General features: G+C 51.1%; 1 protein-coding gene across 1 annotated transcript in view; it reads left to right on the top strand.

The window, feature by feature from the left end:
* Window positions 1-457: 457 nt before the first annotated feature.
* GALNT9 (UDP-N-acetyl-alpha-D-galactosamine:polypeptide N-acetylgalactosaminyltransferase 9 (GalNAc-T9)) overlaps window positions 458-16889 on the top strand; it is a 58309-nt gene continuing 41877 nt past the window's right edge. The window contains exon 1 of the mRNA XM_006900974.1: window positions 458-801. Coding sequence (XP_006901036.1) covers window positions 561-801 — 241 coding nt within the window. The 5' untranslated portion in view covers window positions 458-560. The remainder of the gene's footprint in view (window positions 802-16889) is intronic.

The raw sequence follows: 16889 nt of genomic DNA on the forward strand, positions 1-16889 counted from the left end.
AGGGGCGGGGGTGGGGGGGGCTGGCCCTGGAGGTGGAGGCCGCAGGAGGGCGGGGACGCGGGCTCGCCGTGTGCATGCTGATGAGTTTGGAGGCCGCGTCACTCCGCACCGGCGCCGTGGCTGCGGGGCGGGCTGGAGCGGGCAGCAGCAGCCGGAGCGCCCAGCCGGCCAGCCCGGCGCCACCCTCATCGTCCCCAGCGCCGCACGCTTCCGGCTCCTCTGAACCCGCTCCCCTCTGCGGAGAATGCCGGCTGACCCTCGCTCCCGTAGCCAAGGGCAGACCCCGCACACTGGGAGAATCGGCAGCAGTGGGACATGCTGAGCGGAGCTGGGCAAGGCTGAGGGCGCGGGGAGCGCGGGTGGTGCTGAAAGGGACAGCTCCCGCTGCGCTGGGCGCTCGAGTGCGCGCTGGCTCTCCGGCCCTGGCCTCGCGGGCCGCTCGACAAGGCTGGTGCCAGCCCATGGTCCCCGAAGTGGCGGGCCGGGCGGAGCTTCCTGCAGCCGCCAGGCCCACGGGGCTGCCCCGCGGGTGAGGCGGCCCCCAGCTCCCAGCCGCGTTCATGGCGGTGGCCAGGAAGATCAAAACTTTGCTGACGGTCAACATCCTGGTGTTCGTAGGCATCATCCTCTTCTCGGTCTACTGCCGCCTGCAGGACCGCTCCGAGGAGCTGGTGCAGATTGTGCGCAGCGCCGACCGCCGGGTGCGCAGCCGACACACCAAGGTGGGCGCACTGGTGGACCGCGAGGCCATCCTACAACGCCTGGACCACTTGGAAGAGGTGGTCTACAACCAGCTGAATGGTGAGACCCTCAGCGTCTATACAGGACGAAGGGGCAGGAAGGGCGTGTGGGAGGACTGTCCCCCTGCTGGGGACACTCCAAGCTGAGCAAGAGAACCTGTTCTGGAAGTTGGGGTAGAGTTTCCCTGGGTGTGTTACTTTGGGAGTGATGGGGGAGCAGCCAGAAAAGAGAAGGGCTCTTTGAAGGACTCAAGACTTGACTTGGGTGAAATCCATGGTTCATGCACTCATTCATTCATACATTGGATACTTGGGCTAACCCTCTCCAACTTCCATGCCCAATGAGACCAAACTTATTCCCTTAGAGAACTCGAGGCAACTTCTGAAAAGGCTTGGAGGACACTCCAAGAGACTGTGCCCAGGTAGAAAGGAGAGGGAGAGTGCATGCCCAGTACTGCAGGCACCACTGCTTCAACTGGGGTTGCGTGACCCCCTCCAAGAATGAAAGGAAGGTGATTCGGCCTTTCAGGGTGTGCCTATGCTGTCTTGGCCTTTGAGGCTCATAGCCAATGTACCAGGGATGGATGCTGCCCTATGGCCACTCGTACTGAGTGACCTCTCACCATGAGGACACCTGGGGCTTGCTCTAGAAAGTTCTGTGGTGAGAGAAGCTTGGGGCCTTGAGCCTATGACTGTGGACAAATGCAGTGAAGAACCTAGTCAGGGGTCTGGCAGGAACCAGTGGCCAGTGCTTTCTTGGGCTTCAGAGCATTTAGAGGTCATACAGCAAGGCCAGCACAAGGGTCAGGCCAGAAACCGTCTTGAGTTGTGGGGACAAAGCCCCCTCCATGCTGTCCCACTTTAAATGCAATAAGACGGGGGTAGGGGGACATGGCTGCTACTTGTCTCTCGTGATGCAGAGGTTCGAGGAAGGAAAGAAGTTTATGTGTGTTTACATGACTGGCCTCTCTTTCCCATCTGTGCCCACACGGCTCTGGCTCAGCACTGGAGCAAACCTCCACCAGGAAGTGTCAGGAACAGGCAGGCCCATGTGGGTGGTGTGGGAGCTGGGTTCTGTGAGCTCTCCCTTGATCTTGGTCTGGTCGGAATGGGTTCTGTGACCACCCCTCGGTCTCACAGGTGGGTGGCAGCTGGGTTCTGTGTGCCATACTTTCCAGGGGTCCTCAAAGACCAAGGTCTTCCCGGAGTCCTGCCAGGAGAGGGGTCACAGCATGCTGCAGGCATGGGATGCCGGGCTGGGCTCCTGGGAAGCCTGGTTCAGTCTGCAGCTCAGCTCCTCCTGATTTGTGGGATGCCGTCCTGTCCCTCCAGAACTCCCCATCTTCCCAGGTTATGTTGCTGACAGTCCTGGCTTGTCTGAGCCCTTCTGGGCTAGAGCTACAAGGAGAGGAAAGTTGAGCTGGAGCGGCCGCCTGGCCGCTGGGTGGTGATTCATCACCGGAAGGTGTTGTGCCCATGATAGCACAGCGCTTTATTGAAGTGCATTTGCCAGGGTGTTCTGGCCTGTTTTATGGAGAGGACCGGAGGATTATATAAAAACATTGGCAGCACGCGGGGTTGTATAACATCACCACGGCCAGCTTGGCTCCACCAAAACCTTCCTTGTCTTGTCTTCAAGGTGAGAGGGAGCTGGACCTCAGTCCCAGGAGACCTCAGGAGCCTCTGCAGGGGTGACCCTCCTCTCCCTCCTCCATCCTTATCACTCCTGCTTGCTTTCTCCTGTGCGCTCCTCTGTCGTCCTTCATTTTTCTCTTTTCTCCTTCCGTCTCCTGCCTCTTCTTCCTCTCCCCCTCCCTCTACTTGCACTTGATGAGGCTGTATCATGTCCCCCTTGTATTCTACATGCCCAGCAAAGTGTGTAAGCTGATGGTCATTCAATACTTGTTCCTGAATGACAAAAGACACATGAGTCCAGTGCCGCTCCAGGCTGGTCCCTCAGGAGAAGGGTGCAGATAAGGGCACTAGCATCTGTTCACATGAGACTATTGAAACCAAACCCCTCCCAGTTTGTGCAGCTCTGTGCTGGAGGGTGCGGCAAAGGGCAGAAAGAGTCAAACTCTGTCCTCCACGGTCTGACTCCACAGCCATCCCCATGGCCTGTCCCTCTTACAGCTCACTCCCCCACAGCCTGTACCTTTCATCTGTCCACATCTTCATAGCCAGTCCCCATGGCCTGTCCCTCTCACTCGTCATACATAGCCTGTCTCCAATGGATCATTTCCCTGTGACTTACCTCTGTGACATGGCCTGACCCTCCCGCATGTCCTACTCCACAGTCTGCCCCTCATGGACTACCCTCCACCCCCACCATTGTCCACTTCCTCCTACTTGGCCCCCATTCACCCACTTCCTCTATGGTCCACCAACATGACATGTCACAGCCCCTTCGAATGTTTCCTGTGGCCTGTCCTCCCCATTATAGTCCACCTTCGTTGGTCTTATTTCTCTTCATCTAGTTCCCACATGTCCCCCAGTCTGCCCTGTGGTCTGTCCTCTCCCCCGTCCCTCCCCCTCATTATGGCCTGTCTCCCATGGCCTGGTCTTCACATGGTCCACCTCTCCCATTGCCTGCCCCTTGTGGCCTATCCCCTTAAGGTCTACCTACTCCACAGTCTACCCCATGGCCTATTCCCCCACAGCCCGTCCTGTGGCCTTCCCCTTTCTCTTCCTCTTAGATCAAAGGAACACAAAATTGATTCCTGGGAGTTTGCACCAGATAGAATTCTGCTGAGTTTAGAAAGGAAAAGGAGAAAACCAACACAGAATTGATTTATCACTTGTGTTTTCTGCTATGCCTCCGGTTGGTAGGACCTGGTGGGAAGGGCAGGGTGTCCTGGGAAGACAAGAAGCTGGGTCTCATCGACTGGTGAGATGAGGCGTGGCGATGCTCTCCCCTGCCCTTTGCTTAGCTATCCTGTGGCCTTTCCTAGTGATATCTGAGACCCTCTGTCAGAGAGCTATTGCCGGGTGAGATTCAAACACACAGGACCCTGGACAAGAGGAAGCAAAGTGTGAGGGCTGTGGGCTGGACTGAAGAAGATGTCCAACCATTCTGTGTGGGTGTGAGAAAGCATGCCTTTCAAACACAGTGCTCAGGGCAGAAGGAAGCATTTACAAAATCCTTCCAGAAATCTCTTAAACAGCATATTTTTTAAAAATAAACATTCAGAGTAAGAAGCCCTGAGCTAGACCAGGGGAGAAAGGAAAGAAATACCCCAAGCAGATAGTGGGGTGCTCCACCTCTGAGGAAACCTATAGGCCCTCAGTGGTGAGGAGGGATATGGGGAGATTAGAGGTGCCTGCTTGCTGGAGAGGGGACTCCACCCCCCTATTAAGCAGCCTCTGAAGAATCATAACACATTGATATATTTTTGCTGTTGCAGGCATTAAACACATGTGGGTAACTAACTGAGTAATAACAGAGCCTATCACAGACTCAAAAACTCACTGCCATCAAGTCAGAACTGACTCAGAGCTGACCCTCCAGCTGGTTCTCAGAGGCTGCAAGTCACAAAGGAGGAGATGCCTGTCTTTCCCCCTTAGAGGTGCAGAGGGATCCAAGCCTTTTGGTTAGGTGCACAGCTCCCTACAGACTAGGCCACGGAGCTCAATGATAATAAGACAAATTAAGTAAGACCACCCAAACCCTGCCAGAGAGGCAGCCTGGACTCACAGCAATGCTTGAGGGCAGAGGATAAATGCTCTACAGGCTGCATAACTGTGTGAGAGTAGACTGCTCATCTTTCTATAGTGAAGCAGTGGTGGGTTCGAACCAGCTAGCAGCTCAATGCCTCGCCCACAGAATCAGCAGGGCTCCTTCTGGTATAAAGGAGAAGTTGAGAAAGAGTGGCTTTTCAGTTGATGCAGACTTGTGGTCACCCCTGTGTATGAGATGGAGCGGTGTTCTGTGTGTGTGTCAAGAGGGGCTGTGCTCTGTGTGTTTGTTTGTGAGAGAGAGAGAGAGGTGGAGCTGTGCTCCATGTTATTTGTGTGTGAAGTGGAGCTGTGTGTGTGTGTGTTGGATCTGTGTTCCATGTCTGTGTGTCAAGTAGAGTGGTGCTCCATGTATTAGGTGCTGTGCTCTGTGTGTCAGGTGAGACCATGCTCCATGTGTGCATGTAAGTGTGAGATGGAGCGGTGCTCTGTGTGTATGTCAGGTGGAGTCATTCTCCATGTGTTTGTATGTGTCAAGTGTAGAGATGCTCTGTATGCATGTGTGTCAGATGGAGCCATACACCATGTGTGTGTCAGGTGGAGTGGTGGTCTGTGTGCATCAGCTGTAGACATGCTCCATGTGTGTCACATGGAGTGGTGGTCCGTGTGTATGTGTCAGGTGGAATGGTGCTTCTGTGTGTGTGTTAGGTGGAGTGGTGGTCCGTGTGCATCAGGTGTAGACATGCTCCATGTGTAGCAGGTGGAACATTGCTGTGTATGTGTTAGGTGGAGTGGTGGTCCGTGTGTATCGAGTGTCAGGTGGAGCAGTGCTCCCTGAGTTTTCATGACTTGGCTTTGGGAGGAGATTCCCAGGACTTTCTGGGTAGATAGACCTTGGCCTTCCTGGTAAGCAGCTGAGTGTGTTTGCCTCAGGGAGTCAGCCTGTGTGAATCTACTCATCAGCAAATGGGAGAGCCTGACTCTCAGGCACAGCCTAAACCCCTGTGGTTCATCTGAGGTCCCCCCAGAGGATAGAGCTGGTGGAGCTTGGGAAGAGAAGGTGGCTTGGTTTTGTTTGTGTGCTTGCTTATTCTTGAAGGAGACTGTTTCTGAGTCAGCACATCCATGCTCTGGGCCGTAACTGGAATGCCCAGCACAAGTACACAGAGCACCATGCTGTCTTTAAGAGGTGAGTGCTGTATGGGTTTCTATTCATAGGTAGAAACATTGGGAGGCAGAAAGAAGGGCTTGCCCAAGGTCATTTAGAAAGTTAACATGGCAGGAGCTTAAAGCAGTACAGATGTCCCCTACATATACTATTTCACTTTTACAAAAGATCTACATTAGTACTTGTTCTCATCAACTAAAATAAACCCAAAGAGACTGCCACTTCATGAGAAAAAAGGTGAAAAGTGAAACAAGCTCTCAGCATTTGTTGTGCTGTGAGCTGGTTAAAGCAGCAGCATGCACCCAGAGGGGCATCCCCGAGCTCCATGCTGCACCGCACTATCAAGCTGCCACAGCTTGACCTGCGATATAACACTAGATGTTAGTGTCTTACTAGATGTTAAGACTTTAGGTCTTAAGTGTTATTTGGTTGAGGGAGCGCTGGTGGCCTAATGGTAAGAAGATGCACTGCGAACAGTCTGACAATTTTTTTTTGTCTAGGAATGCTCACATTTTCTTCATATCTACATGAATGAGTGGTAATTGCTTTTTTTATTTACACCACTTCAGCTTACAGAAGGTTTCATATACATGCTTAACTAACTTTCAGACAGTTTAAAAACCAAGGTCCAATGGTAGTATAATGGGTGCTGCCCAGCACACTGACAGGGTGTGGACAGCCTTCCAGGACCTCAGGAAACACCACACACCAGTCACCGTTACTGTGGGCACCCTGGCTCCAAAGCTTATTCTAATCTTGCTGTCTCCAAACCCCCAGAAATTCACATTTGGTTTTCATATTTCTCATTGTATCTGTGCACAACACTCATCCTATAATTTACTCTAAGGGCAAGAACTTCTGTTTTGTTTACAGCCATAACCTCCAAAAAGCCATAGTGGATCACTGAGTTAGTGTTGGGCTAGTAATGAGCCTGCTCCCTGAGAGAAAGCTGGGGCTATCTGCTGCTCTCATGACCCAGAGCCTTGGAAATCTGATGGAAGGTTGCCCTGACTTGGAACTGACTCAAGGGCAGTGGGCTTGGTTTGGATTTTGGTGATTTGGGGGACCTGAGACAGAGCTATGGTCAGAGCTCCCTAAATAGTTGCAGAGTGAATGGATGAGTGAATTTTCCTTTAAACAATTCATTGTTTTTGTTTAAATAAATTTGCTTTAAACAAAGACTGTATATCATCACCATATCCGTAAATAGAAAGTGACTGAGCAAATGAATACAATGAAAACAAAATGTTAACCAAGTCCAATGAGATGCTCCTGCCACCAAAGAGTCGAGGCTGCAGCCTCCTTCGTGATTAACAAGTGAAAGGGGTGTGTGAGAGCTGGATCAACCGCAGACCAATCTCCTGCAGAAACTAGAAGACTGACGCAGACTTGAACAGAGAATTCAGTTCTCATGGTATAATTCTATGTTATCTATGGCTATGTATGACACCAAAACACAAATGAAAAACACTGTTCTTGAGTGACTTCCACCTCATAATGACCCCAGGAGCCATTGTGACCATAATACAGAGCAGAATGACCCCCTAGAGTTTCCAAGGCTGACAGACACATCTGTCTGCCATGGAGCTGCTGGTGGGTCTGACCCACCAGCCTTAGCTAGGAGCCACGCACTTCACCACTGTGTCACCAGGGCTTCTACTGTGTCAGATTCCCACCCTAAATCACCTTGCACATTCTCATCTTGTTGGATCCCATACTTTGGGGAAACTTCAGTCTTAGTGATCTGGGAGCTCTTTGGGAGAAATGGTTGGAAGAATTAGGGGAAGGAGTTAGCAGATCACAAAGGGGATGCATATGCCCAGGCTTGCCTTTTAGGTTCTTAGATCTTAGTTCTAGGAGTTACTGAGTATTATTAGGACCCTAACTGGCCTAGAATTGAAGGCTTTGAGAGAGCTGAGAGAGGAGAAGATGGGGAAAGAATGTCGTATTATTTCCAATAGATGTCTTGGCCCTCTTACTCGAAGATTCAAATATCAAGGAATGAAAGTTTTAAAGTTCACCTTGAATGTGAATTGAAGGTAACAGTGTTTGCTTGAGTGATAGGTAAATTTCGCAGCTGAGAGGCACACATGAGATCCCAAAGGAGTCTACAGGCCCCCACTCTGAATGACCTCAGGTGTCTCCTCTCCACAAACAGCCTCTCGCTCACTCAGAGTTTCAGACTTGGCCTGGTACACAAGTCCCGTGAAGACAGTGAGCATCCTTCCTGCTTTGGACAGAGCAGACACCTGCCAGCACCACCTCAGTGGCTCAGAGGCTGGGTAAAGTACAGCATGTGGTGGTGCAGGGGAGGGGATGGCTGTCTGAGGAGAGGGTCAGCATGTTCCTAGGCTCCATGGCTGAGCACTTACTGACCTCCCCATCCAGCATCTTCATCCCTCAGACCTCCTGTGTACCAACAAGACCTTAGTGTCCATGAAGGGTCTGCCGAGCTTCCTGTGTGCATAAATGATTCCATTTTAGAAATGCTTTCAAACATTTTACATTGTCAGTGAATGTGACTTCCTCCAGAATGCTTCTCCCAGTTGTTTATAAGCTTTAATTTCAAAAATGGCCCAATGCCGGCTCCAGGGGCCTTTCCAACTCAAGTCTATCACTCATCACCCTTTCCTGCAGCATTGCCACTCAGAAAGCAAACAGCCAGTGTTAATCCAAACAGCCAACATCACTAGGAATAGTCACCACCCATCAGCCCAGTGATGGGGGGCTCCTAAGATTCCTATCTCAAATGGCAGCCATGTATGGTATGTTGACCGGTCCCTGGAACCACTACAGGTCACCATGTGTCCTTTACTGCAAGAGAGAAAATCATCCAGTGTCCCCAGCCTCTTATGCTGGGAGTGAGGGCAGACGGCAGGCTGCCTGCAGGGTTGTTCTTCTGGTCATCTCCATCTTCCCATGTCCTTGGTCATCAGCCTGTGGCTACATTTCCTTCCCCCTGAGATGGTTGTGTCTCTCTTCTGTCTTCTCCCACCTGTGCACCTCAGCCTGTAGTCTACTCTGCACCTTTGTGGGACTATCTCTTACCATCATAAATCTGTGAGAACATGGGCTTGGACCCAGATGTTGAACACTTGAATCTAACCCAGCCCACGGCTTTCCAGCTGATCTCAACTCTTGGTGACCCTTCACTGTCTTTCTGAGACAGAATCTTCACAGGAGGAGACAGGTGTTCATCTTTCTATCATGAAGTGGCTGGTAGATTCAAACTATCAACCTTTTAGTCAGCAATGCACCACCTCACCAGTGCTTCTTTGGGAGGCTTGAGCAGCAACATTCACCCCTCTCTAAATGTGTTGTTCCATTTCTGGGGGTACCCCTCTATCCCCAGACCGTGTGGGTCTGATGGACCGCCACTTCCAGGAATAATTCATGCCCGTGGTAACTCCCCTCTGCAGACTCTCTGGGGCCAAGTGATTACATTTACAATTCAGCTCAGCAATCTGCATATTTCAGAGGCTGGGAACTATCTTCTGAAAGGACAGGAGATCCTTCACCAGCTGGAAACGTGACAAAAATAAGTCTCTATAAATTTCCATATCAGATGTCCCACCGAAGACGTCCCAGGATAGGCTCCAAGTCTGAAGATCAGCCTTCCTGTCCTCTCGGGGCAGAGAGACTCCTAGGAGGAGGAGAGGGGAAGCCAGAAGCTGAGGGGAGGGAGGGGGCCTAGGGCTGGGTGGTCCTGAGTCATGTCCTCGACTCTGTTTCCCTGGTGACCCCTTGGGTTGGTGGGAAGGAAGGCAGCTTTTAGCCACTCCATAGTGATAAGCTGGTGTTCATGTACCTCTGACAGTCTTCTCTCTTAATTGCTATCTACAAAAAGTAGATACTCATTTTCTGAGTTGTTTAAAAGGTGCTTAAAAGCTGTATCATCTCACAGTATGGAGTCAAGAGGGGGAAAGACAACACTGTGTATGTGATGGCAACAAATGCCTGGGCTCCAAGGCTCCTGCTGCTGACTCCGAAGCGGATTGCATGCCCTTAGGTCGTTCTGATCACTTGGACAGGATGCTGAGAAGGCACTGGGAGGAAGAGGAGGAAGTTGGGAGGAAGGAGGTAGAAGGGACTTTTTCCTAACACACAATCTTGCCCTCTCAGGTGGGTCCTTGGGGAGTTTACTGTTCCCAGGCTGGGCTCAGCATCTGTCCTGTCCACCCCCGTCACTGTGGGTCCCTCTGTGTCCATGCACATGATCCTGATTCTGTGACCTGGAGTGTTCCATGTGCACATAATGACAGGGCTCTTCCTCTGGGGTTGATGACTGTGAGGATATTTGGTAGAAATGGGGCCATTTCAGATGAGATCCACACTAGGAAATGGGGGGGGATAATGTGCACAGGCTGACCTTCAGTTGAGGATCCGCTCCCCTCGGGGCTCTGCTTTGGGGTGGGTAGTCCCAGTGATTCTGTGGGCTCATTCAGTACCCAGAGGAAATACATTCTTGGTGGGGGATGGGTCTTAATGCAGACCTGGTCCATGGTTGTGGGCAGGGAGCACCTAGGAACCTGCTTCACTAAACCCATGCCTCTCCTGGAGCCATGGGGTTTTCTGCCCTGCCCAGACGCCACAGGGATGCCATGTCTCAGTCAGCGTTCACCTCCTGAAGGTCACAGACCAGGGCAGAGAGCTGGGCACTGGGTGTTATCCTGACTCCCTCCTCTGAGAGACTTCCCTGGGGTCCCTAGGCCAGCCTGCCCTGCCAGTGCCCTGACCACTCCTCCTGGTCTCCAGGTAGTGGCTTTCAGACCAGCCCAGGGGCCTGGTTAGCAGCCCTGATGGCTGGCGTTTCATTTTTAAGTAAATAAGCCAAGTACAATTGTTCTTTAAAATGTGCTGGGCACTGGCTGCATGCCAGGCAAGAATGAATAGCCGAGGTGCCAGGCTGCAGCGAGTTTCGGCTGGTCTCCTGCTCAGCTCAGTGTCAGCAGCACTGGAACATAGCCCTCCTCCCTGTCCTGTGAGCAGATAGATGCTGGCCACAGTGCAGGGGGGCGAGAAGCTGGAGCCCATGGGCACCACTGCATGGGCCGTGGCAGGAACCACTGCCCCACCCCCCATCTGTTCTCCGTCCTGTGAAGAGAGAGGTGGTAGTCCCAAAGTGGCGGGGGATGGGGGCACTATGATGCAAGTGGAGGTGGATCTAGGGCTCCAGCCAAGATGAGTGGTATAACTGAGGTACGCCTTAGCCCCCTCCAGTCACACAGGGGTCAAGGAGCTCTGGGCACTGCCTGTTTTTGAGAGTCCAAGGGATTAAAAGTGGAAAAAATCCCAGTGGGGGTTACAGGAAGCAAGGTCTATTTTAGGTGCTTACATGGACTGAATTAATGCTGTTAGCAGACACTGGGGTGTGGTGTAATAGCGCTGTTCACAGGGGAACAATGCTGCTGCATCAACCACTGGTGCTAGAGAACTGGAGCTGAGTCGTGGTATGTGAACAATGTCCTCTCCCAGCCTGTCAGGGATCTCTGGTGTGGAGAGGACATGGGTTGTGGACTGAGGCCTCCCCAAGGCACTGAGGCCGAGATTACGGACTCCCATCTCCCTGCTGAAGCCAAGGCAAGGGGCCCCAGGCTCAGCATCAAGGTCTCTGTGTGCTTTAACAGTGCCTCAGAGCTGCCTGGACACCTGTAGGTGTTCTTAGTCATCACATTAAGTAGGGTCCCACGTTAAGTGACGTTACATAGCAGGCACCAGGGACATGATCTGCCTCATGACTCACCTTTCACCTGCAGGCCCTCCAAGAAGACATGTGCAGGTGTGCTCCTTATAGGCAGAGGCACAAGCAAGCATAATGAGGGGCTGAGGAAGCCTCTGAGTCTCGCTCTCCCCAGAGAGACAGAAACTAGGGTCAGTCGCTACGACCGAGGTGCCCATCGCTTCCTCCTGTTTCCCCTTCTTTTGGGGTCATAGTATCTGACTGTCTCCTAAAGCCCGGCCCATCGAGTACCTGGTGGTGAGCTCCACTTCAGAGTTGGGGTACTGTAGACCTGAGTATGCTGTGGGCAGGGACAGTGGGTCTATGGGATAGGTGCCCCAGGGCCTGGCTAGGCAGGTGGAGGTGGGGCTGGGCTGCAGGTGTGGTCACTATGGTAACCTGTACAGCCCATCCTCTGCAGCTCTTTCTGTCTAGTGAGGCTGGGGACAAAGCAAGGGTGCCCCAGCATGGGGGCAACACAGGTGGGAGCTGAACCCAGGTGCATCCGATAGGTCCCTGTCTCTGGTGGCCGCCAATCACCTTTCCCAAAGCTGTCCCAATGGTAGGGCACGGTCCTTCCACTCTGCCCCTCTCAGTCACACTTCCTCATGCTGCCCCTGTGAGAATTCCATGGAGCCTCGATTCTATCTCTAGGTAGGAATGGCTGACTGAGACTGGGTCTGGCTAAGGGCTATTTTCACATTTCTTTTGAGAAAATGGCAAAAAATGCCTGCCAATAGTCTGCATGTGTAAGCACTTGGTGGTGGTTACCTGGGGACAAGCAGATGCTTATCTCAAGGGGCAGACAACACACGAGCATCACAGCTAGAATAAGGGCTAAGGGCAGGCCCTGGGTCAAGAGCAGCTGACCATGGAATCACTGCAGTTAAGCCCCTCAGTGGCCCCCTCTGTGCAATGAGGACAATGTGGCACTTCTCTCTTGGGGATGCTATGTCAGTGTTAGCCATGACCAGCAATCTACAGTGACTGTGTAGACTTAGCCAATAACAACCCAGTATCATCTAATCCACCTACTGCAGGTTATCCAGATGAACAGAAAACAACAAATAGCCAGGAGACAGGAAGGGCCCCAAGAGAGGCAGGAAAACCCAAGAGAGAGGCAAGAAGGCCCAAGAAAGAGACAGAAAGGCCTGAGGAAGGCAGGCAAGGAGGCAGAAGACCTGAGGGAAGGAAGAAGGCCTGAGAGAAATAGAAGGCTGAGCGATGAAGGAAGGACTGAGGGAGGCCTGAACTAGACAAGGACTGAGGGATGGAGGAGGGCCCACTGGAGGCAGGAGGGCCTGAGGGAGGGAGGGAGGAAGACCTGAGGGAGGCATGGAGGCCAAGGGAGCAGGAAGGCCTGAAGGAGCCAGGAAGCCCCAAGGGAGAGAGTTTGGCCTAAAGGAGGCAGGAAGGCCTGAAGGATGGAGGGAAGGAGGGAGGGTTTGAGGGAGGCAAGGGGAGGGAGAGAGCATGCATGGAGAGGGACAGGGGCATGGCTTTTCTGTCCCATAACAGCCCCACATGCTGGCAGCCAAGATGGCAAGACACACAACCACACCATCCTTGCTCATCAGCAATAGCAAGACCCAGATAGAGGGGCAGAAGATCAGGATACATATGTATACACACACACACACAAACCCACACCCCTGCTTGCTTTACAAAGTGAAAGAAATACCAGGAAATCCATTTTGCCAGAGATTTCCAGTCATTCCTTTATCTCCCTTGCTTTGGCCCCATAAATATTCATATTAGTTGAACACAAGTATTACGTATGAAGATTTATCAAATATGGTATTAGTCTCAGTGAGAATGTATTTCACAGGTGTCGCAATGTCCTGCGTGATATTCACAAATTCACAGCCTCAGAAGGGGAGTCTGTCTTTTTTGCTATTGACAATATGTTATTAGTTTGGGTCCCCAGGGAATCTTAAAAGACCTGTCTGTAATGAAATTAGCTGTTATATTTTGAGAGTGGATAAAACTCAAGCTGAGCAAGAGACATTATCTGCAAAGGCAAACCAGGGTCTCTCTTTTTATCTCATCTCAGTAATCATCAGAATTAATAGCCAGTCAGGCTAAATCGGTCTAAATTTTTATGGGGAAAAGAAAAGGAGGAGCAAGTGAACTGGCAGGGGCTCTGATCGCTGTTTTCAGTTCTTCCTCCTGCTGACAGCTCCTGTGAAGCAGACCACCAAGGTCACTGGTACGTGAAGGACACCCTCCCTGAGCTCTCGTAGTAACAGGTGGTCTCTCCTCGGCAGAGGAGCCCAGGAGGCCCTATTTGATAACAAAGGCAAAGAATGCCAGTATGATGGTATTTTGGGGAGCTGAGGATAAAGAAACATCAACAAAACAAAAATCCTCACTACTGGACCAATAGACAACATGATGATAGACAGGGAAAAGACAGAAGTTGTCAAAGATGTCACTTTAATCTTGAATCTATAATCAACATCCATGGCAGCAGCAGTCAAGAAATCAAAAGATCTATTTTGGGCAAGTGTATTGTGAGGGATTTCTTTAAAGTGCTAAAGAGCAAGAATGCCAGCCAAGATGTGCCCGGTCAAGCCATGGTAATTTTTTTTATGCTATGTATGCATATGAAAACCGGACAATGAATTGGCAAGGCTGATAAAGAGCTACTGAATTCAAAGAGCTCTTTGAACTGTGGTGGTGGAGAGAAGTACTGAGTATTCAGAGGACTGCCAAAAGAAAGAACAAGTCTGTCTTGGAAGAAGTGTAACCAGGGTGCTCTTGGAGGCAAGGATGATGAAACCTCGTTTCACATACCCTAGACATGGCGAGAGGAGTCTGCTCTTGGAAAAGACATCATGCTGGCAAAGGTGGAGGGTCAGTGAAAGGGAGGCAGATGCTCAATGAGAAGGACCAGTTCAGTGACTGTAAAGATGGGCTTGTGCATGGCAGAGACTGAGCATGGAGGAGGATAGGGCAGAACTGTAGAGCTGCAGTTGACTCGATGGCCCCTAACCAACTGCGGGTGGATTGAGGCCCGACCATCACCAGCTCTGAGTCTGTACCGGCTGTTCTCTCAGTTCTTGTTCATAGCGTCTTATGTTTGTGTTCCAAGTATCGCTGGTGCACACTGGTGTGTGGCCATCATTCAATGCCTTGGATGAAGGAACTTTCCTCTGGATAGTATAATTGTTGCTCTACTCCTGGGGTCTTGTGAGAGTAGTCTATCCTTACCCAGGTTCCAGGTGTGGGTATCACATGGGCTAAGCCAGTGGGTCATATCCACAGGGGGTCCACTTGTAGCTCACTCTGGACCTAAACAGCCCTTTGGGGACCATGTTTTGCAGGGAGAGTTTCCTATCTGACTATCTTCCCCTTAAATAAATGCAAATTGTCAGCAGAACATTTTCTTAGGATAAAAACAATTCATCTTTCCAGACTTGAATTTTTCCTTCCTTAAACTTTGGGTTTCATAATTTCTTGCTATATCATCAGATATTTATTTCGTGTTAGTTTTTGTTGTTTAAAAGCTAACATTCTTAGTTCTCACCAGGTGGTGGCTTGTTTGACAAACCGAGTCTGGAGTCTGTAGTGATGGGAAAACTCAGCAAGCCTTGCACCTCCTCCTCACAGTCCAAGTTCTAGAGGAGGCTGCGGCTTCCTCACCCCCTCCCCAGTCAGCTTTGAGGACAGCACCACCCGCCTTCCGGAAGCCTCCTCCACTTGGGCTCTTCCCCTCAGATTAGCTTGTGACGGCAGCCTCTCCATTTGGGCTGTCTCCTTTCTCAGAATATTGGCTTAAGTCACTGTGACAGATGGAAATCATCAGCTCAGAGAGAAGCTGGGAGCTTGAAAGCCACGCTTCCTCCCACGTTAAAAAGCCGCAGTCGCCTACACAGCCAGGTACCATGTGCTGGGATGGCCACGTGTGGAATGACTGCTGGGCAGGGGCATCCAAGGGAACTCCCCAGCTCTTGGTGGACTCCATGCTCTAGGGACAGCCAAGCCCCTTCTCAGGAGACCCTGTGCAGGGGAGGCAGCCTCGCCTGTCTCATCACCCCGTGCCCTCTCCTTTCACTCACCCCTTTTCTTTTCCAGGGAAGGGGAATACCTCAGGGCCCCAGACAACCAGGGGCTCTACGTGGCTCAGTTCCCCTACCAAGGAGAACTAACCCCACCCACACCGTACAAAAACCCAACTAAATGAACTGGACTGCAGTACGGTGTTTTCTTTGGTTTTTTTCCCCCTTGTGTTGCATGAAATCCAGTGTCTGACCAGTGAATGCTCTCAAAGGCCCTACTGGATTCCCAACTCCCCAGCTCCCGCTGTGTGGCCTTTGACCTCATGTTCACACAATGGCTGCCTCACCACAGCCTTGAGCTCTATTTTTTTTTTTTAATTTAGGTTGTTTATTTTTCATTTCAGTGAACATCTACAGAGATTTTGGGATTCCATTCATTCATTATTGCACCCTTCTCCCCGCACAAACCCCTCCCGCCGCCCCCCCCCCCATCTGCTCCTCTCCTTGAAAAGCAAAAGAAAAACTCCCTCATTGGTACAATCCCCTCCCCTGCACCTCCCCAAACCCCACCCCCTACCTCCAAATATAATCCACTCTGCAACCTTCATTGCATACTCCTATGATAAAAATAATGCCCTAAAATATAATACTTTTAGACTATTCTCTCCCCCATAGACTTCAATGCCGTAAACATATTTCATCCAGTTTTTCTCAGTCTTACCCCCACCCCAATGCCAGCCTCATTCTACAACAGTGGCACCATATAGCATTTGTCCCTTTGTGACTGAGATACCTCACTCAGCATAATGTCCTCCAGGTTCACCCATTTTGAATAATATTGCATGAGTTCCTTGTTTTTCAATGCAGCATAGTATTCCATTGTGTGAATATACCACAGCTTCTCTACCCATTCGTTTGTTGATGGGCATTTAGGTTCAAACAGGAAAAACAGCAAGAACCATGGATAAAACCCAATGACACTCAGCAGCTGAGTCTACTATCCCTTTTAAAAATGTGTTCCAAGACCTCTGACCAAATTAACACATTACCACAAATGATGGTAATACATCGGATGGGGGGTGGGGGAAATGTGTTTCTAAGCACGGTCTTCAATTTAAAAGTGTGCGGCAACGTGTCACCTCACATTTCATGACTGGACTTTACTTCCCAGAACTGTGTTCACTACCATCCAGAAGGCAAGAGTATCCACAGGCCTTTGAGGGCCAGGGGGACCACAGACATGTGTTGTGTTTGGTGGCAGCACAACACCCCATGGACCATTACACCAGAGCACCTCTGGTTTGTGTCTGAACAAAAGGACATGAAAGCAAAACCAAATGTCCCACTGACAAAGTGACCCAGGTTCTACTCCAGTTCATGGCAACCCATCTGCTTCAGAGGACAGCAGTGTTCAACATCTGTGTCAGAGCAGGACAGTGATCATAGGGTCTCAGTGGGTCCACAGTGATCCCTACATCAGAGCTTGTCAGTGATCACAGGACCTCAGGGGGTCCATGGTGATCTGTCCACATCAGAGCAGGATAGTGACCACAGGGCCTTCAGGGGGTCCATACAACCCGTTTACA

Source organism: Elephantulus edwardii, unplaced genomic scaffold, assembly GCF_000299155.1.
Source record: "Elephantulus edwardii isolate Elephantulus edwardi_28Jun2011 unplaced genomic scaffold, EleEdw1.0 scaffold00304, whole genome shotgun sequence".
In the NCBI taxonomy this organism is placed as follows: Eukaryota; Metazoa; Chordata; class Mammalia; order Macroscelidea; family Macroscelididae; genus Elephantulus; species Elephantulus edwardii.